Raw genomic sequence first — 22,239 nt, 5'->3', positions numbered from 1 at the left:
GCTACGAGGGCGAAGGTGTCCGCACGCCGCACACAGTTACCGAGGACAGACGAGGCTTTCCGACCGCGTCAAGCGTTTCAGCGCCTTGTAAATCTCGTAATTAATTGGCAAATCTATTAGCAGGTCTTTAAGATGTGCATGAGTGGGGGTGTTGCTGGACCGAGGCGGGGGGTGAGAGAGGTTCGGCCCCGGAGAGGGATCGGCTGGCAAAGAGCCGCTGACACAGAGCTGCCACTCGCGCTTAAAAACCCGCCAAAGCTTTATTGACACCTGCGCGTGTGTGAGCGGGAATCCCACGGTTGGCGGGGATGTTAACCGGACGCGTGTAATGAGCTGAGAGCCATAAATCGCGCGTTTGGCGGGGGACGCGCAAAACCGGACGCGCTTAATTAGCCGGGAGCCGACGACGCCGTTAGGTTTTATATTTCACGCTGATTTTAAACTCGTCGTTTCCCCCCCCCCACCCTCTTCACTCAATTTAGAGCAGCTCCCCGGCAAGCAGAGCGTAATTAGTGCTGCAGCGCTTTAGCGCTGTGGGCTGAGGAGCGCTGGAGGTTTAGCACATCCGTCCTAGCCTAGCGCGCTGGCCTTCAGAGGGCTGCTTTCACAAACAGGAAGGGTGCTAATGTGTCCCTGGCTTTCTCTGGGACGTCTCGCACAATGGGGGTGGCTCACTCACATGCACACACACTCTCTCAAACACACACGCACACGCACACACACACACTCACACACAGACATACACGCACACACACACACACGTCCTCACTCACACACACACACACTCACACGCACACACACACACACACACTCACACACACACTCTCTCACACACACACACACATACACACACACACGCGCGCGTGCGTGCACAGACACACTCACACACACACACACACACACTCTCTCACACACACACACACACACTCACATGCATGCACGCACACACACACACACACGTACACACACACACTCTCACACATACACACACGCACACACACACACACGTCCTCACTCACACACACACACACTCACACGCACACACACACACACACACTCACACACACACTCTCTCACACACACACACACATACACACACACACGCGCGCGTGCGTGCACAGACACACTCACACACACACACACACACACACTCTCTCACACACACACACACACACACTCACATGCACGCACACACACACGTACACACACACACTCTCACACACCGGCTCCAGAGACCTTTTTGAAGACAGCCGCCATTGATGCGACCGGGGAGGAATCGGACACGTTGCAATCAGGTTGAGAAGAATGGCGGCACTTATCAAACCCTCCCACGCCCTGCCGCGGCGGGGAAGAGCTCGTTTGAAGGTCCAGAAGACGGACGGTTCTTTTTGTGGGAGCTTGACACATCGTGCATGTTGGTGTGGAGAGGAACACAGCGTGCCGGGGGGACGGTATCTGGTGTGTCCGTGGCATGCCATGGCCCCTCTCACAGTGTCTACTGGGCACAGCGCCCTGTCTGCGGCCGACACGCCACACCAGGCAGGTCCTCCCAGATCCACTCTGGGCCTGTAGCGTAGCGGTTAAGGTGCATGACTGGGACCCGCAAGGTCGGTGGTGCAATCCCCGGTGTAGCCACAATAAGATCCGCACAGCCGTTGGGCCCTTGAGCAAGGCCCTTAACCCTGCATTGCTCCAGGGGAGGATTGTCTCCTGCTTAGTCTAATCAACTGCACGTTGCCCTGGATAAGAGTGTCTGCTAAATGCCAATAATGTAATGTAAAGTAATGCTCTGCCCTCCTTTGAATACATATCAGGGTGATTACCCGCTGTGTAACCGTGAGATTAACCGATCGTGCCAAAATCTTTTAACGGGTTTCAGCGCAAGCCAAGGAACGATGGCTTTGTGTCCGATCGCGGTCGACCCGGTCGTTCGGTGGAGGATGCGGTCGATCGGAGAATAAGTCCCGCCCTCCAGTTCTCCTGCAGGGCACACTGGCGCCGGATTGGTGTTGATGACACAGAATGGACGTGATTGACATGAAGCTGAAATGTGCTGCTTCTGTAATGGCTGGTGCCCTGATGGAGAGGCTATGTCTGCTACCGGACTGAACGACGGGCCGATACGTCTAATAAACCAGACTGCAGACCACACATTACTCCACTAATCAGCCCCTGATTCATCCGCCCGGACCGCTTCCCCGAGCTCTCTCAGTCATTTCAGGTGTGCGGGTTAAGAGGGGATGTGAACGCTGCTCCTGATGCAAGCAACCATTAAATCCCCGTCTCTCCATCTTTCTCTCTCCCAATCCATCTCTTGCTCTCTGTCTCTCTCTATCTCCCCCTCCCTCATGTTCTCTCTCCCATCTCACACTCTCTCCCCCTCTCTCCGTCTCTCTCCATCTTCCACTCCCTCTCTTGCTCTCTGTCCATCCCCCTCTATCTCACCCTCACTCTCTCTCTCTCTCTCTCCCTCCCTCCCTCCCTCTCTCTCTCTCTCTCTCCCTCCCTCCCTCCCTCTCTCTCTCTCTCTCTCTCTCTCCCCCCCATCCAGAGCAGGGTACCTGCCCCAGAACATCCCCCTGCAGATCATCCGCTACCTGCCCCAGGAGAGGGAGTTCCTGCCCTGGCACGCGGCGAGCCGCTCCCTCTACCAGCTGGACAAGCTGCTGGATCGCACGGAGGAGTACAGCATGTTCAGTGTAGGTCTCTCCACCAATCACTGAGGAGTACAGCATGTTCAGTGTAGGTCTCTCCACCGAGCACCGAGGAGTACAGCATGTTCAGTGTAGGTCTCTCCACCAAATTCATCTGTTTATGATCTTTCAATGTTTTTCACTTGCCAAACTATGTTTGTGAAGCAAAGATGTGGCATTTAAATTTCAAATAAAAGTTAAGAAAGACTGACCTAAGACTGACGCTGACCTTTTGCTAGTCCTCACGTGTCAGCAGGGAGCCCAAACACAAAGCCGAGATGTGGATATTCAAAGAGTGCGGTCTTTTACAGGGAAATATAATCTGAAAAATAACTGCATGATTGAAGGGAAAAAAACTTTAACTGTATTAATTGTAAAAACCCCCACTTCACATCAACATTTTCATCTTTTGTTCAAGATGAAAAGCCCCAAATGTGCACTTTGTATAATTTAGCTCACATGATGAATGTGTGCCATATATTAGAGTGTGTCGGGGTGGACAGGGCTGGGATAATATCGAGGTGCTTCTGCCATTATCATCAGTCATAATCTCTGTCCTCTCCTCCCTCTCCGGACCGCTGGAGAGCGGTTAAAGGCGAGACAGGCGGCCCGTTTGTCTCTCTCCATCGTTGGGGACGTGGGCCGACACCTCGCATCTGTTCACGAGGAGCAGATAATACACCTGTGCGTTACCTGGGCTGCCTCAGGCTCCTCCCCCTGGAGTTTTGTGATTGATTGACAGCTGCCACTGCGTCTGCTTCAGTGGTGGGAGTGTTTATGGCAGGCCTGCCCAACCCTGTTTCTGGAGATCTACTGTCCAACCCTGACAAAGCACACCTCATTCAACAGCTAGAGCAGGGCTGCCCAACCCTGTTCCTGGAGGTCTACTGACCTGTAGCTTTTCAGTCCAACCCTAACAAAGCACACCTCATTCAACAGCTAGAGCAGGGCTGCCCAACCCTGTTCCTGGAGATCTACAGTCCTGTAGGTTTTCACTACAACCCTAACAAAGCACACCTCATTCAACAGCTAGAGCAGGGCTGCCCAACCCTGTTCCTGGAGATCTACAGTCCTGTAGGTTTTCACTCCAACCCTAACAAAGCACAACTCGCTCAACAGCTAGAGATTTCAGGTCAGTAGAATCATGTGAGCCAAATTAGGGTTGGATTCAAATCCTACAGGACAGTAGATCTCCGGGAAGAGGGTTTGGGTTCTGGGCGTCGCATGATTCCCTTTCCCCCCCCGCAAGGCCACGATGGAGAGACGTGGGGGGAGACACCTGCACCCGAGCCATCGGCCATTTCTCTTTGTGGACGGTGCCTGATGAGGCAGATGTTGCCCGGGCTAACGGAGCTAGGAGACAGCTGCGGGCGATTATTCGCCGAAGCGTTCCGCCCCGGCAACCAGGTGTCCACGGCAACGTTCAAACGTGCTCTTCCAAGAAGCATTAAACACTCAGCCGTGGGGTATTAATGCCTGGTATTGGTGTTAAGCGACCGGGCGGAAGTGTGTTTGTGCTTTTAGGAGCTGATATGTTGAACCCTTTTCCGTATGGAGACCAGTCTCTGCCTGTGAGCTCTTCTGTGTGTTTGGGCTTTTTGATTTCAGTCCGCTCTGTTCTCAGTGAAACCCCTGGGAGATTCATAAACGATTGCAGCCATTACGTGAATCATGGCTGAACAAATCTTCCCGTGTTAACATTGGTTAATTTCACCAGTGTGGCTGTTTGTCACTGATTGAGAACGTGGCGTGCTGTTTTAAGGCAATTTCACTCCTGCGGGGGAGATTTGTTGCGCGTTAATCAAAGCTAACTTTTAACCACAGCAGCCTTGGTGCTCTGATGGGTTTAGAGTCCGTCTCTGACAGTAAACCCCATGAGTTAGTTAGTGAAGCTGAGGATGCAAACGCAAATTACTCCACAAGCTTGTGGTGAGCTTGGCTGAGCAGCTTTGATCTAAGCCTTAACAAGTTTTAATGTACCTCATGGGCAGGACAGTTATCAGGCTATTAGCATGTTATATTTATTTCAGTTTGGGTAACAGGTGTGTACAGTCTGTAGCTCTCTGGCAGGATGGGCAACAGGTGTGTGTGTGCTCTCTCTGGCAGGATGGGTAACAGGTGTGTGTGCTCTCTGGCTGGATGGGTAACAGGTGTGTGTGTGCTCTCTGGCAGGATGGGTAACAGGTGTGTGTGTGCTCTCTGGCAGGATGGGTAACAGGTGTGTGTGTGTGCTCTCTGGCTGGATGGGTAACAGGTGTGTGTGAGCTCTCTGGCAGGATGGGTAACAGGTGTGTGTGTGCTCTCTCTGGCAGGATGGGCAACAGGTGTGTGTGTGCTCTCTCTGGCAGGATGGGTAACAGGTGTGTGTGTGCTCTCTGGCAGGATGGGTAACAGGTGTGTGTGCTCTCTGGCAGGATGGGTAACAGGTGTGTGTGTGTGTGTGCGCTCTCTCTGGCAGGATGGGTAACAGGTGTGTGTGTGTGTGTGCGCTCTCTTTGGCAGGATGGGTAACAGGTGTGTGTGTGCTCTCTGGCAGGATGGGTAACAGGTGTGTGTGTGTGTGTGCGCTCTCTTTGGCAGGATGGGTAACAGGTGTGTGTGTGCTCTCTGGCAGGATGGGTAACAGGTGTGTGTGTGTGTGTGTGTGTGTGTGTGTGTGTCTGTCTGTCTGTCTGTCTGTCTGTCTGTCTGTGTGTGTGTGTTCTCTTTAACAGGACTATGTGCTGGGTCAGGTGGCCTCCATGTACCACAGGTTGGGCTGGCCTGTGAGCTCCGCAAACAGCTCCATCGTGCAAGTGGCGTACCAGGCTGAGTAAGGCCCCGCGTCTTTCTGTTTATGCCTTCTTCATTTATCAGTGAATACATGACTTTATGTCGCGTAAGTCCTTTAAATGTGCGTGCTGATTGCCGCTGTGCTCTGGCGTGCCGCAGGGAGATGCAGAGAGAGGTGATCATGCTGGCCTGCAGCTTTGGAAACAAACACTGCCACAGACAGGCGGTTTCCCTCATCTCTGACTGGATATCCAGCAATAAGAACAGGTAGGCGTCCCACATTACAGTACATTATTGGCATTTGGCGGACGCTCTTATCCAGAGCGACGTACAGTTGATTAGACTAAGCAGGAGACAATCCTCCCCTGGAGCAATGCAGGGTTAAGGGCCTTGCTCAAGGGCCCAACGGCTGTGCGGATCTTAATGTGGCTGCACCGGGATTAGAACCACTGACCTTGCGTGTCCCAGTCATTTACCCTAACCACTATGCTACAGGCCGCCATGCCGGACTGCAGCAGTGTGCGAAACTGCCGTCTGATTACGGTCTTATCACGCTGGTACGCACTACAAAGCACTTAGGAGGATGTTTTTATAACATTCAGAGCATGGTGCACTCAGACCTCAGACCACGGCAATATGTTGTGACGTGAATAGCACTGTGAAAATACATTGGTTAATATACCAAAAAAAAACAAAAAACGAAGCAAACATTCACAATATTCACAGTCTTATGCTGACAGGCAGACATTATTCATCAGATGTAAACAAACATAAAGTAATTTCTTCATTTGTTTAGTCGTTTGTAATTATTGACACGTCCTGAGCGGACGCCACGCTACGCAGATCAATGCTGGCGCGGTGCCCATGGCAACGGGAGGCAGGCCCAGTTCTGTCCCGCTGTTTTCCGCTTTGTCAAACGCGGCAGACCTGGCAAACACGGTGATGTAAGTGCGGCCCTGCCCGCCCAGCCAATGACAGGGCTCCCCGTACACTTTAAAAACCCATCTGGGGGAAAGAAAAAAAGGCTTGTGTCCACACTCGTGATGCATTAGGCCCCTGAGGAATCGATCCCGGTTGAGAAATCACAAACCCAACAGGGCTGGCTGAAGGATGACAGAAGATGGCCCGTCTTTTGGGACGTTGAGACCGCATTTCTCCGCCTTTATTTGTGGGCTGTCGTGTGTGTGTGACAGGGGGCCTGCTGGTTAATTTCTACATTATTATTAAAAACATTTTTTTGCAATTCATTACATTATATTCCAATTTAGTTGACACTTTTATCCAAAGTGACTTACTGTTGATTCGACAAAGCAGGGGACAATCCCCCCGGGAGCAATGCGGAGTTAAGGGCCTTGCTCAAGGGCCCCAACAGCTGTCCAGATGTTATTGTCCCTCCACCGGGGCTTGAATTCAGACATTTATCGAGAGGCCTGACTTTCCCATATTCAAAGCATAGTGAAGTGTGCAATTTTAATGGTTGGGAGTTGAAAGTTTTTAGCGATTATTTATATGCAGTTTTGCAGGCAGCTGGCTGGTCAGGTCACATTTTAATTTCCAGCTTTAACTCGAAATTACAGTTTTCTGTGAAGTTTAGACATTTAAAACTGTATCTGAATTTATGTACTAGGAGTAAGAGACCCTGTCTTAGCCAGGTCTCTGCACTGCTTCTGATCTGAGGGCACATGTATTGAATATTTATTTTCTGAAGTGTGGCTGATATTTTGAAATTAAGTATCTTTACATTTTCTACAGAAATACAGTTTGGGAGTACATTTTAAAAACCCCACAAGATCCACAAGAAAACTATTTAGTCCAGTGTGTTAAATATCCAGTGTGTATTTGGTCTTGCGCAGTAAAATGTTCAGTGTTAAATCAACTCATACAGACTACATTGGTCCCTATCGATCTCATGCACTGTGTTTGAGTTGAATTACAACTGCACATTTACCGCGTAATGCTGAAATTGTCAGGCAATCCAACCCACAGCCTCTGCATGAAACAAACACTCGCAGAACTGTAACATATACTTCAGCTTAATTCTCTGATTAATCTATAGACCTATAATTTCAGAAACAGAGTATATAGACAGTGGGAATGGATTAGATGTCCTTGACGGCAGTGGATTGATCTCTTATTTGTGCATCGTGCCATTAACGGACAGGCGGGGATAAACCGCAGGTGTGAATTGCGGCGTCTTATTTCACAGGCTCGGGTAATGACACTGGGTTTCTGAGACCACCAGAGGGTCTCTCTCCTCGGTGTTTTCTTCTGGAGGATTGAGAAAATAAATTGAGTCAATTGAACGTAACCTGAGGAGGTACAATTTGGCGCTCCACACTCGGCATGCTGGGTAATTGTGGCCTTGTAAGAGCAGCAGCCTCCAGACCTCCAGACCTCCAGACCTCAGACCTCCAGACCTCAGACCTCCAGACCTCAGACCTCAGACCTCCAGACCTCCAGACCTCCAGACCTCAGACCTCAGACCTCCAGACCTCAGACCTCAGACCTCCAGACCTCCAGACCTCCAGACCTCCAGACCTCAGACCTCCAGACCTCAGACCTCCAGACTTCAGACCTCAGACCTCCAGACCTCAGACCTCTCTTTGAAGGGAACAGGGGAATCATTATCACTGGAAGCAGCCTGCCCTACACACACTCAGGCCTACACACTCCCTGCCCTACACACACTCAGGCCTACACACTCCCTGCCCTACACACACTCAGGCCTACACACTCCCTGCCCTACACACACTCTGGCCTACACACACTCTACACACGCTCTGCCATACACACACTGTACACACACCCTGCCCTACACACGCCCTGCCCTACACACGGTCTGCTCTACACACACTCTGCCATACACACACTGTACATACACCCTGCCCTACACACGCCCTGCCCTACACACGGTCTGCTCTACACAAGCCCTGCCCTACACACGGTCTGCTCTACACACACTCTGCCCTACACACACTCTGCTCTACACACACTCTGCTCTACACACGCCCTGCCCTACACACACTCTGCCATACACACGCTCTGCTCTACACACACTGTACACACACCCTGCCCTACACACGCCCTGCCCTACACACGGTCTGCTCTACACACACTCTGCTCTACACACGCCCTGCTCTACACACACTCTGCTCTACACACACTCTGCCCTACACACGCCCTGCTCTACACACACTCTACACACGCTCTACTCTACACACGCTCTGCTCTACACACGCTCTGCCCTACACATGCTCTGCCCTACACACACTGTACACACACCCTGCCCTACACACGCCCTGCCCTACACACGGTCTGCTCTACACACACCCTGCCCTACACACGCCCTGCCCTACACACGGTCTGCTCTACACACACTCTGCTCTACACACACTCTGCTCTACACACACTCTGCTGTACACACACTCTGCTCTACACACGCCCTGCTCTACACACACTGTACACACACCCTGCCCTACACACGGTCTGCTCTACACACACTCTGCTCTACACATGCCCTGCCCTACACACGGTCTGCTCTACACACACTCTGCCCTACACACACTGTACACACACCCTGCCCTACACACGCCCTGCCCTACACACGCCCTGCTCTACACACGGTCTGCTCTACACACACTCTGCCCTACACACACTCTGCTCTACACATGCTCGCCTCTACACACGCCCTGCCCTACACACGCCCTGCCCTACACACGGTCTGCCCTACACACGGTCTGCTCGACAGGTCATTATTGGAGATAGACTAAACAGACGGAGGCCTTTTTCAGCTTTCTGTCTTCCTCATAAATAATTTGTTCAGAAAAGAGAGAAGAGAAATGAGATGTGTGCGTGAGTGAGTGAGGGAGAGGAGAGGAGAAGGATCGCTGGGATTCATGGAGCTGAGCTAAAGAAATTGGATGCCTGGCATTCAGCAGCTACTGCTGTTTTAGTTTTTAATTATGATTTTGGGTGTTTGTTTGATTTGAGTAGAGTCTTTTATTCTGCGTTCTGTGGCTGAGGGAATGGGGGTGGGAGGAAAAGAGAAAGAGATGCACTGTTAAACGTTGTGTGTGAAAACCTTTCTGAATAAAGGAAACATTTGGTCACTAAAAAGAGAGAGAGAGAGAGAGAGGAGAAAGAAGGCGTGCAGGATTTCTGGGGGAGCCGCTCGGCTGCCCTTCGTATCCCCGCGGGAGCCCCCAGCTTCTCCCAAACCAAACCTCAGCTCTTCTGCCATGCTGCAGGCCAGGCCAGGCCTCCTCCTCCAGAGAGCCACCTCCTCCGGACCGTGATTAACTACCGCACCTTATTGCCTCACACAGCGCGAGACACTCCTTCACCGTCCTCTCTGGGAGACGCAAAAGCTGTTTATTTTTAGCAGGGGGTGGGATGATGCTCTTCAGAGAAAGAAAGAGAGAGAGAGAGAGTGAGTGAGAGAGAAAGGGGAGAAAAGTGCTATTTCAGTGTCCCCCCCCTCCCCTCCATCCTGTTTTTTAATGCCCTCTCCATTTCATCCCCCCCTTTAATTTTTAATTGGGTGTAAACATTATGCGGTGGATACTGCTGAACCTTGAAGGCCGGGTAATCACAGTCGTCCTCTTCAGTCGTTCCCAACGTGAGGAACTGGCTCTGATCACATCCCGGTGGAGTCATCCGTCTCACCAACGCTGTATGAGAGCTTTTTAAAGGAGAACATTTACCTCTCGGACTGCTGGGTACCAGGTCATGCAGTGTCGACACTGTCACACGTACAATCCTGAGGCCTCTTCACCTCTCGTAGGCCTATGAAAGCTGTCCACAGGCCTACGCTACCTGGTACTTGTGTCAATCTCCAAAAAGATGGATCATGTTAAATGGTCAGCTGTGCTTCTGTTTTGTGTGGCTGTGTATTTTGCAGTCGTACTCTTGGCTTCTCGTGATTATCTTTGAGATTTTTGAAACCAGCCATCGTTATATCTTATGGGTGCTTGTCTTTGGTGGCACAAAATTGTTCCAACCTTTTAAACTTTATGTGGAGTGTGTGTACGCAGCCCTTTCCGTGTGTGTTTTGCCTCCAGCTCTTGTAGCTCATTGCGAAGTCATTGCCCGTATCATGTCTGTGGGATTCTGGCAAAACACTTGATGGGATTTGTATCGCGCTGTCAAATCGGAGGACTGCATTTTTGCTGAGCATAGTAAAAAAAAAAAAAAAGGTGCCTTTTATTGCTTAAGAAAATGAATCGGCCAATATTTGTTTAGATTGCCGTCAGAATAAACAGAAGTAACAACATAGAGGTTTAATTAAATGTTAGTAAATCCCTTCCTTTAGCATAACAAGGCCATTGTGGATTGTCATTTAAGCGAGATAATTTGAGCATAGCTGAGCTGTGGGCTCATAATCATTGATTAAACACACATTGTGTTCTGCCAGTAATCTGTGAAATGGCAAGGGTATTTTTTATTTTTATGTGTTTTTTCTTTTCCATTAGTATTTTCTTTTTGTTAAGAAAGTGCAGGACTGACCGTGGAGTTATTTTTATAAAGCCGGCATGACGTGGCGTTTGTGCTCAATGTGACTTTCGCTGGGCCAACGCACACAATCCCACAGCCCCCTGAAACTGGAGCCCGGCTCGTATTGACTTTGGCAGCAGGAAGTGTTCCTTGGTTGGCTGGAAATGAACACAGTCTGATTAGCTTCGCAAAGCCTTGTACACAGGTGTCCAGGGATTGGAGAATGTCGCTCCTCCGTAAGCAGCTTAAACCCTTTCGGGAGGAGCGCGCCATTTTTGGCATAGATGGGCACACCTCCCCCCCACGTGGTAGCCAGTGCAAATGAGGCCTTCAATCTGCGATGATGACTTTGACCTTGAAAGAGATGTTTTTTCGGGGTTGTTTTTGTAAATGTTTGCTGATATTCAGGCAGCCATTTGCCACCTTAGTGTGTCGCTGTGTTTTGAGAGTGCTGGATGCTGGTTTTAGAATAGGGCAAATGCAATCGTGCTCCTTTATTTTAATAAATGTAGTTTCTTATATCTCCAAGTTCCAACTGACATGTTAGCTGTTTGTCGACCGTCCTGTGTCGGTCCACGTGTGATGACTGTTGTGACCTGTGGTGATGTTTGGCTGCACCTGTTGGGGACTAGAAGAACTGTCTGTTTGTACCATGTCTGTTAATTAACGCCGATGAAGACGCAGTAGCAGTGTTGCACCATTAAAGGCCTTATTAAGTGCTCCAGACCTTTTCCTGTTGAACAACATGTCCTGTATGTGGGAAGCACCAGATTAGTCTCTTTCGTTGGTTGATACGCAGTGCTGTACCATATGTTTATGTGTTGTTGTTGTGTTATTGTGAGAAAATGACTGGCTGTGCTGATGTTGTTGTGTAATTGTAAAGTGACTGACTGTGCTCTTGTTGTTGTGTTATTGTGAAGTGACTGGCTGTGCTCATGTTGTGTTATTGTGAAGTGACTGGCTGTGCTCATGTTGTGTTATTGTGAAGTGACTGGCTGTGCTGATGTTCCGGCAGGATCCCGCCCAACGTGAGGGACATTGTGTACTGCACGGGCGTGTCCCTGATGGACGAGGACGTGTGGGAGTTCATCTGGATGAAGTTTCACTCCACCTCCGCCATCTCCGAGAAGAAGGTGCTGCTGGAGGCCCTGACCTGCAGCGACAACGCCTTCCTGCTGAACCGGTGAGAACACACACACGCACACACACTCACACACTCACACACTCACACACACTCACACGCTCACACACTCACACACACTCTCTCACACACACACACACGCTCACACACTCACACACACTCACACACACACACTCACACACACACTCACACGGTCACACACACACACACTCACACACACACTCACACACTCACACACACACACACACACACTCTCACACTCTCACACATATACACACTCAGACACTCACACACACTCACACTCTCACACACAGACACACTCACACACTCACACACTCACACTCACACACATACACACATACAGTCTTATAACGCTTGCAGGCGTGGATACATAGGAGGTCATGGCACCCACACTAAGCAGTGTGTTCACCTGAGCAGCACATACTGTTACTGTGGGAGGTGATGGTACCCTTTTAAGTACACACTAAGCAGTGTGTTCACTTCACAGCATGTTCTGTTACTGTGGGAGGTGATGGTACCCTTGTCTGCACAGGCTAAGCAGTGTGTTCACTTCACAGCATGTTCTGTTACTGTGGGAGGTGATGGTACCCTTTTAAGTACACACTAAGCAGTGTGTTCACTTCACAGCATGTTCTGTTACTGTGGGAGGTGATGGTACCCTTGTCTGCACAGGCTAAGCAGTGTGTTCACTTCACAGCATGTTCTGTTACTGTGGGAGGTGATGGTACCCTTTTAAGTACACACTAAGCAGTGTGTTCACTTCACAGCATGTTCTGTTACTGTGGGAGCTGGTGTTTTTGACGGGGAGCCCTGTGATCATTTTTATGTCTTTTCCAGAAAGACAATGTTTTTTTATGCGGCGTTGACAAATCTTCCTTTATGTGTCAGTCTGGGTGTAAATGAGTATGCAGGGAGGTGTAGACCCAAATGCCTGCCTTTTCCCCTTCAGCCCCTCTCGGTACTATCCCAGATAAAACCCTTTTTCGATGTTCTCACAACGTAGCCGCAACGTTGTGGCACTGTTATGACATTGACAAAACGCTCCGGTAACATGGTGAGAACATTTTGTGCTCGCTGGGTAGTCTTGAGTGAACACTCGCGAGCCAAAAATCGCTGGGCTTGCTTGTGTTCCCGTCAAAAGCAGGAGAAAAGATCAGGACGAAGGCGTAGGTTTGAATTGCTAATCAGCCAATCGATTTGCATAAACATTGTAAGGAGCGCACAAAGATGCAGTGTGCATGTTAGATGCTGAAGGACACACGGTGAGTGTTGAATCGTCGGCGCCGTCGGCAAAAGGCAACGTCGGGAGACGGAAAGAGCGGCCGAGCGGAGCCTTTTTTAACGCCGGGGACACGGACGCCATCACCGTGCGTGAAACGTACGACTGCACATCCACACCCACCAGACCTGGGCCTGAGCCTCGCTTCTGTACCTGAGCTGCTCTGGGTGCAGACATGGGGCCCAAAATAAGCAACACGTGAGTTGTGTGGGGGTGACATTAGCTCAGGAGGTAAGAGCAGTCGTAAGGTCGGTTGTGACGGGCTTCGGATAAAAGTGCGACGTCGATACGGGTCCGTTTACCGTTCGTGTGCATTGTAAAGGCGTGTTCATTTAGCTGAATGGATAATTGCTACATAAATCAAGAATGTCTTGATTCGTTTTCCAACTGGTGGAGGGAAGGGTGGGGGGCTTGTTGCCTTGTCCTACCTGGAGTATCGGTGTGATGCGATGTTTATAAAGTGTGTGTGGAAGAGCCTGCGGGATCCTAATATTGTTCTTCATCTTCGTATTCAATCATTTTGGCAGCCGCCGATTGGCTGATATGGGCGCCTGATTCACAGCAAGCTACAGTTGGTGTTTTTTCGCTCCTGACAACTTCGCTAAGAGTTATAAATCCAGTGTTGTTGTGCTGCTGGTTCGCTCTGATTTATGTGCTGTCTTACGGGGCTGTCTGTCGGGTCCCTGCCTCTTCTGTGTGCCTCATTTACTTCCTTCATAACCTGCAGGACTGCTGCCCAGAACGTAATTGGTTGATGGGTCACTTTTTGTGTGTGTGTGTGTGTGTGTGTGTGTGTGTGTGTGTGTGTCTCTCTAACAGCAGAGAGGTATGCCTGGGTGTGATAACTTAAAAATGTGAATAAAAGTATTTTGGTTGTTTATGGGTTTATTGCTCGTGAAAAGTAGTCCTGTCAGTATGTTAACTAGCTAAGATTAGCCTTAGTGTAAGGAACAGAGCAAAATAGAACGAATAGTCTTGCATTTGTTGTGATAGCTGAAGCACTCGAGAACAGTGTATGGATATTACACATTCACATTCTTGTTGTTTTTGCTGAGAAGCATTTGAATGATTTTTATGCTGCAGATATCTGAACCTGTGATCCAATATCACGCCATTCAAAATGGCGTTGTGTAAAAAACGCATCCTCGACAGAGGTTAGTGACACTGACCCTTCCTCTCTGAGTCTGTGCGTATTGTTAACAGTATGTAAGTAGTGCATATGGACGTGTTCTGCGGCGCATCGATTTCAGTGGTGATTATATTTCTCTGTGTGTGCAGAAACTGAGGAAAGCAGAGCCTTGGAGGGGGTGGGGGGGGGCTGTCTGTGTGTAAAAGACACCGAATGCAAATGTGCATCTGTAGGGTGTAAGAGATGCTGCATGAAGCCTGGAAACACACACACACACACACACACACACACACAACAAACACATCAAACACAGACACATACACACACACACACACACACACACACTCTCACATACACACACACAAACAACCGTATATGCACATACACACACACTCTCTCAATCTCACACACACACAAACAACAATCACAGACATACACATACACACATACACACACACACACACACACACACTCACAACAAACACAGACACACACAAACAACCATATATGCACATACACACACACTCTCAATCTCACGCACACACAAACAACAATCACAGACACATACACATACACACACACACACACACACACACACACACACACACACACACACACACACAAACATCCATATATACACAGAAACTCTCTCTCTGTCTCTCACACACACACACACGCACACACAAGAAACACAGACATATACATACACACACAAACACACACATACTCACACACACACAAACATCCATATATACACATAAACTCTCTTGCTCTCTCTCTCTCAATCACACACACGCACACACAACAAACACAGACATATACACACACACACTCACACACACACACGCACTGTCCAACTGCAGTGCAGGCTGATCAATGGCTGTGACCCCGGCTGCTGCTCGTTTTACATGTGGGAGAGTCCTGACCTGCCCCACTTCCTGAAACAGACTCTCTCCTGAGGGCGGGAGGGTCAGTTAGATCCACTGCGGTGTGTGGTTAACACCCCTGCTCTCCCTCAAAATATCACACCCCCCCCCCCCCAGGAACATTAGCCTGCGTCGGCCTCCCATCACTGGTAGGGTGTATAATTTCCACTCAGTAATGTGTGGCGGTGTCCCCATTCACAGTGTCTGGGTCACTGCCAAGTGAAGACTGGACGCCATTTTGTTTTGCTGTTATCAGCAGTGGAAATGGATGCCTGGATGTAAACTCGGGGACACACACACACACACACAGTCTCACACACACAACACACACATGCTCACACACCACATGCACATACAGCACACACAGTGACACATGCATCGACAGACACACACACACACACACACACACACACACACACAAGACTGGACGCCATTTTGTTTTGCTGTTCTCCGCAGTGGAAGAGGATACATGGATATAAACTCAGGGACAGTGTGGCTCTTCCTCACAGGTGTCTGTCTCTCTGGAGCACGGAGCGTTTTCACTCGGTTTTGGGTTCACATCCCGTCTGCGGGAGCAGCACCGATACCCTTGAGCGATGTGTTCAGGCCGGATTGCTGCAGTCAATATCCGGCGATATGTATAGTTAAAATGTCAAGCGTGAGTTATGGACGCTGCTTTCGATAAGGGAGAAACTATCGCCTTTGGGAGAACGAATCCGCTGGAACAAAACAAGTTTAAAAAGAGGAAATGTGCAGATAGCAAATGTCACAGAGACGCAGAAAAGATTATCTGTAATTTCCTTGTCAGAAAAAGGCAGAAAATTAACCTAGTGTGTAATTGCAAATTGGAAACGTCTATGCCACAGCGGGGATTTGACAATCTGGATGAATAGCATAAGTAATAAGTCTTCCAGGTGTATTTTTTGTGGCGGTTAATTTTTTCACCGTGATACTTTATCACTCCTGTTGCCACATCGTTCCAGCCGCACTGTTCTCTGCCAATGGCAGCAAGCGGTCCAGTTTACAGGCATCCCGCCTGTCCTGGAGGGTCCCGGAGTTTCTCACCAGCTCTCTGACACATGCAGGTGGTCAGAAAGCGTGTACATTTGTGAGAACCGTCACAAACAGACGAGCGACAGTCTGAGGGAATCCCTCCTCCCCCTCTCCTGGAGTCCTGGAGAGACGTTTCTGGAGGTTGGCGTGTGTGTGAGTGTGAGCACCTCTCCAGGTGACTCCGAGGGGCGTCTGTAGGCCTCACTCCCGTCCGCCTCTCCGACCCCCAGGCTCCTGAACCTCTCTCTCACCTCGGACCTGGTTCCGGATCAGGAGGTGATCGACGTGATCATCCACGTGGGCCGGAACCCCCACGGGAGACACCTGGCCTGGCGGTACTTCAGGGAGAAGTGGGACATCTTAAACGCCAGGTACGGCTTTACCGTTTTGTCACAACGACCCGTTTATGCCTGCGTGATACAGACGGGCCTGGGTGAATGTTTCTGGGCACTTGATGGCTGATGTGATGTATAGTATGACGCAGAAGTCAAAGGCACGTGTAAAAACAATTCCATAAAGTGAAGATGCTTTAAAAGAATATATGAAATTGCAGTTTCTAAATATCAAAAACTTTACAATAAAAGCAGTAAACTAAATCAAATCAATATTTATTGTGACCACTCTTCTCCTTTAAAACTGCATCAATTGTCTTAGGCACACTGTCCCACAATCTAAAAGAAAATTGGCTTGTAGGAATTAGATTTTTATGTATGTATTCCTCTATGCAACCATAGTTGTATTTTATATTGTGTGTAATGTTGTGTCATTTACAGATATGGAGAGGCCTTATTCATGAATTCAAGATTAATCAACGGTGTGACTGAGTTTTTAAATACAGAGTCAGAACTGAACGAGGTAGGCTGTTCAAGAACACTTTTCTCTTTTCTCATGGAAAGTAATATTAATTATAGTAATAATGTGTTATGTATCTTGATGCTTTGATCCAAAGCGACTTACTTACAGTTGATTAGACTAAGCAGGAGACAATCCTCCCCTGGAGTAATACAGGGTTTAGGGCCTTGCTCAAGGGCCCAGTAGCTGTGCGGATCGTATCGTGGCTACACCGGGGATGGAACCACTGACCTTCCGGGTCCCTGTCAAGCACCTCAGGCACTAGGCTACAGGCTGCAGAGTGTTGTTGTGCCTGTTTCTCCTGACGGGGAAATGCAGCGTGTTTTAGAAACCCGTGAGAGCAGACTGCGTGTCATTTCAGTGACGTGATTGTGTGAGTGCACTCTGGGACCGGGGGTAATGAGGCACGTGGGGGCCCCGTGGAGTCGATCCAGAATTTCAGTAACGCGTTTCCCCCAAACTAGACACGTTGTGTTTTTATTGTTCCATTTATGCATAACTCAGCACCCCAAGGAAGTATTTGTATTCATATCTGTTTTTTATTCATTCTGAGCTCGACTATTTTGTCCACTAATTGGCTTCTGAGGTACACAGGGCATTTTGAGGTTCAAAATGGAGGAAAAAAATAAATAAAAAAAAAATAAACCCGAAACGACATTGTAGATGGCCTCTAGTTGTATATGTGCTCGAAATCAAACTTTCTAACAAAATCTTGTAAAAATGAAATGAAATGGGTTATGAATGTGTCTCTTTGTTCCATTATGAAGCACATTATACAATAAGGATGACTTGCGAATATGGCCAGCAGCCGTGTTCAGTTGGCTTTTTTGCTGAGCGGAGAGAAAGTGCCTGAGGCAAAATGGCGGCTGGCACAGTATGTCCTTTGTCATACGGACCCTTGAGGATTTGTCCAGTCTGAAGTGCTAAAGACGGGCAATTATAAGTGTTGAGCTGGGTACAAATAGCAAGAGGTCAAATCATTGAAAGGATAATGAGAATAATTGGAAGAATATTAATTTGGGAGAGTTTTTTCTTTCTTTTTGAAGAACTTCTAAAGCAAAACTCTTTAAAAAAAAAAGGTTCCTGGGGGTTATGGAATTCATGAAAGTAACAAATAATCAGAATGATGAAACATTGAAATGTTATTCAAGTTGAAACATGAGACGAAACCGATATGGTAATTTCTTTCTGCAAGGAATGAAGTTCAGGTGGTATGTCTTGTCTTGTGATAAAGATTTAATAAAATCACCAAAGGGAAAACATAGAGGTGAAAAAGAAGATGAAATATTTCTCGAGTGGAGTTTAAGCAGGGAAATGGAATTTAGCAGGGAAGAGACGTCTCCGCGCCCAGACGGCGAAACAAACAGGTGTGTGGAAACCGAGTGACTGTGTGATGGTGTTGTCAGGGGCGACACTGGCTCAGGCGGTGAGAGCAGTCATCTTCCAATCGGACAGCTGGGTGTGTTGAGCGAGACACCTAACCCCGAAATGCTCCTGACGAGCTGCTCGGTGCCTTGTATGGCAGCCAATCGCCGTGTGTGTGTGTGTGTGTGTGTGTGTGTGTGTGTGCGTGTGTGTATGAATGGGTGAATGAGAAGCATCAATTGTTCAGCGCTTTGGATAAAGGCGCTCTATACATGCCAACTGTTTACCGTTGTCAGCTGACGTGCGACAGGGGCGGGGTGATGTAACGAGGCCTCTTCTCTCCCGCTCTGCCCGTCTCCTCCAGCTGAGGGACTTCGTGCAGAACAGCGGCGGCATGGCGACGGCGGCGTTCGCCCGCGCCGTGGAGATCGTGGAGGCCAACGTCAGGTGGCACAGCCTCTTCCAGCGGCAGTTCTTCCAGTGGCTCCGCAAGTCCCCCAACGGCTAACCCAGCGGGCCTCCCCCGGTGACGCACGTCAGCTGAACACTTACACACCGGTCGACAGCGGGGGGGGGGGGGGGGGGAGTCGAAGAACGCTCGGCGGAGAACCGCAAGCTCTGGACTCGGAAGTTATATTCGTGTACACATTCGTTTTTTTTCTTTTCCCTGCAAATTAAAGAAATTGTATCTGTGGCTTAACGAGGGGAAGAAGAGGAAGAAGAAGAAGAAGAACGGCAGGAATGGAGGAAGAGTTGAAGGAGTGGAGCCCGTCGTTGTTGGCTCTCCTCTCGTCCTGCTTGAAAATGTGCAAATTGAACAATGCTTATTTGAAGTATTGCATGGTCTTGTTCATCTTGAGTTGATGCTTTTTTTTTTTTTTATGTGCATGGTTGTTCATTCCCTCCTTCAGCAGTTGTTCAGCATGTAGACCAACGAGCCTGTCAGCCCAACCCGTGGACTTGAGCCGACCTCCGTCAGTCCTCTCCACTGGAGAGAGAGGAGGAACGGCAGCGATATGCAAACTGTTACAAGCACAAAAGACAACGACGTGACAATCAGTGTGTTGTTTGGGAGCCTGGAAAGGTGTGGGACAGACCGTCTCCAATGGGAAAGTGTAGTAAAAGTAAAAGGGATGTTTCACTGTGGTATTGCATAGGTAATTCTGTGGAGCTTATACCCCACTATTTGCATCGTGTGAATCGGAGCGACGTCAGCTCTCCCCCAATTCACTACCATTCATTTTTGTCACCACGCCGAAAGGAATCGATTGAAGATAATACAGCAAGCTGTATGTATGTATATATATTTTATTTATTTCTCCCAATTTGGTGTGCAATTGCACCCCGTCTTCTCCCTGCAGAGTCCCTGAGTCCCAGAGTCCTCGGTGTGCAATTGCACGAAAACAAAAGTGCAACAGAAGTGTAATGCCGTAGCTGTGTGCCACCTGAAAACTTTTCCCAGGTCTTTTCTTTATTGTTGTTATTCCAAGGTGATAAGACTAGAAATCCGTAAGACATTTGAAAAAGCAAGGCGTTTTGATATTAGTAGTGTCTGTTATAGATCCATTATCCTCTGTAGTTAGTTTGTCCTTTGAGGAGATTAACTGTGCTGAGGTCCTGAAAATGAATGGGAGTGAAGTGGCAGGAGTTACTCGTGCCACACCGAAGTGTAAATATCCCGTTGAGAAAAGTGTTTGACCTTTCTGTAAGCCATACTGTGATGTGTAAGGGAGGAAGATGTGTCTGCCTGCAGCTCAGCCAGTGTTTGGTGGTGTGTGTGTGGCGTGTATGTGTGTGGCGTGTATGTGTGTGTGACGTGTGACGTGTGACGTGTGACGTGTGTGTGTGTGTGTGTGTGTGTGAGTGTGTGTGTGTGAGTGAGTGTGTGTGTCTGTGTGATGTGTGTGTGGGGGTGTGGCGTGTATGTGTGTGTGAGAAAAGGGTTCTCATCCCCTGCCACTGTAACCACAGTAACCTGACTGGACCACACAGGTTGATGTATTTAGATCTGAACCCAACAGAGGGACTGGAACCTATGACCTCAGAGGGTGTCAGAGTTCAGTGTCCTTACCGCATCTGCCCGACGTCATCACGGACAAAGATCACGTAACCTGCCGTAGTGTCTGTGGCCTGCGGGTGTTTGGGTCTGTGGTTGGGTGGCCATTTTGTGTGGATGAGCCGGTGTTTGTGAGCATCTGTAAGGAGAGTGAAGTGCTGAACAGTCACTGCTGAATTGGTGAGAGTCTCGTCCCTCGTTTGGTGTGATATTGCATACATTGTGACGATGTAACAGAACTGTTTGGCCCAGGAGTTTCCTGAGCGAGCAGTGCCCCAGCTTCCTGATGTAAAATGTCCCGTAAAATGTCCCATACCGACTCCGAGAAGTCCATATGAAATTTGGCCTATCCCGTGGGACAAAATTGGCTTTACCTGTGACCTGCTTAAGCCCCTTGATATGCTTCTGAATAAATAGATTTTGATCATGTTGTTAGTATGAAGTGTTTGGTTTATACCCCGGGCTCGCCTCAGAGACACTCACCAAAAAAAAACAAAAAAAAATAAAAGTTCCTTTCCATTCCATTATCTGAGAGTGTTGACAACAGTTTATTTTTCTTTGTAAATGAGACGATATATTCTGTATTGTAAGCAGAATGTCTATGGGATTTTAAATGGGATAATAAATGATTTTGTACAGTAATACGTCACTCTTCACCTTGTTGGCGTGTGTGTGTTTGTCCTGGTGTTTATTTGCAAACGTATTACGTGTAGGTATTATTCATGTCTACGGACATGTGAAAAAGCAGTTAGCTGGCTGACACTTGGCTTTGCTGTAATGTATGTATGTAATGTACTAATGTCCTTGAATTGTCCAAGTACTGGCAAATGTTTTGGCAGCAAGTGGTATAAATGTGTTGGGTAATATCAGGTTATTATATTTGTGGGATGCATTGACAGTTTTAGTGTTTATTTGGGTGATAGACTGAGCTTGTCTTGTTGGATAGGTTGAATGCAATTAAGAGAATATTGTGAGAAAGGTAGAAGTAAACATCATCTCATTGTGCTTATGAAGTGTGTTAATGATGCAAATGAACATCAGAAGTGCAGACTGGGGCATACTTGTAAGATGTGTGGAGTAATGTGATTTTGCGTATGCGATTGGAGAATTGTGAATATGTTAATTGTGTTTTGCCGTGTGTTAATATTTGTTTGCTTTTAAAAGGAATTTGAGCATTTTCACGTGGTGTCTCAGCGCCATCACTGAAGTTGAAGCGGGACCTCAGAACGGGTATGTTATGTAAATGATGTACTATTATTATTATCATTATTATTATTCTTCTTCCAGTGGAAAATAAGTTTGGGAGCGACACTTCCTCCGTATTTATACCGGTTTGTCTGCATTTCATCCAGAACCTTCAGACACATGCATCAGTTCAGACAGGAGACAATATCAGGCATGAAACTGAAAAAAAAACACAAATTTAAAGTGAGAAGTGCAGCCTGCTTGTTCATCTGCA

At 48.4% G+C, this 22,239-nt stretch overlaps 1 protein-coding gene across 2 annotated transcripts in view; it reads left to right on the top strand.

Annotated features, from left to right (window-relative positions):
- LOC133119387 (thyrotropin-releasing hormone-degrading ectoenzyme-like) overlaps nt 1-19,302 on the top strand; it is a 127,658-nt gene extending 108,356 nt beyond the window's left edge. For both annotated transcript variants that reach the window (XM_061229940.1, XM_061229941.1), the window contains exons 13-19: nt 2,552-2,699; nt 5,408-5,505; nt 5,625-5,732; nt 11,974-12,141; nt 16,738-16,878; nt 17,281-17,362; nt 19,089-19,302. In XM_061229940.1, the coding sequence (XP_061085924.1) occupies nt 2,552-2,699; nt 5,408-5,505; nt 5,625-5,732; nt 11,974-12,141; nt 16,738-16,878; nt 17,281-17,362; nt 19,089-19,232 (889 nt within the window). In that variant the 3' untranslated portion in view covers nt 19,233-19,302. The remainder of the gene's footprint in view (nt 1-2,551; nt 2,700-5,407; nt 5,506-5,624; nt 5,733-11,973; nt 12,142-16,737; nt 16,879-17,280; nt 17,363-19,088) is intronic.
- Nucleotides 19,303-22,239: the final 2,937 nt, after the last annotated feature.

Source organism: Conger conger, chromosome 19 (genome assembly GCF_963514075.1).
Source record: "Conger conger chromosome 19, fConCon1.1, whole genome shotgun sequence".
Lineage (NCBI taxonomy): Eukaryota > Metazoa > Chordata > Actinopteri > Anguilliformes > Congridae > Conger > Conger conger.
This window is presented reverse-complemented; position numbering and strand designations above follow the sequence as displayed.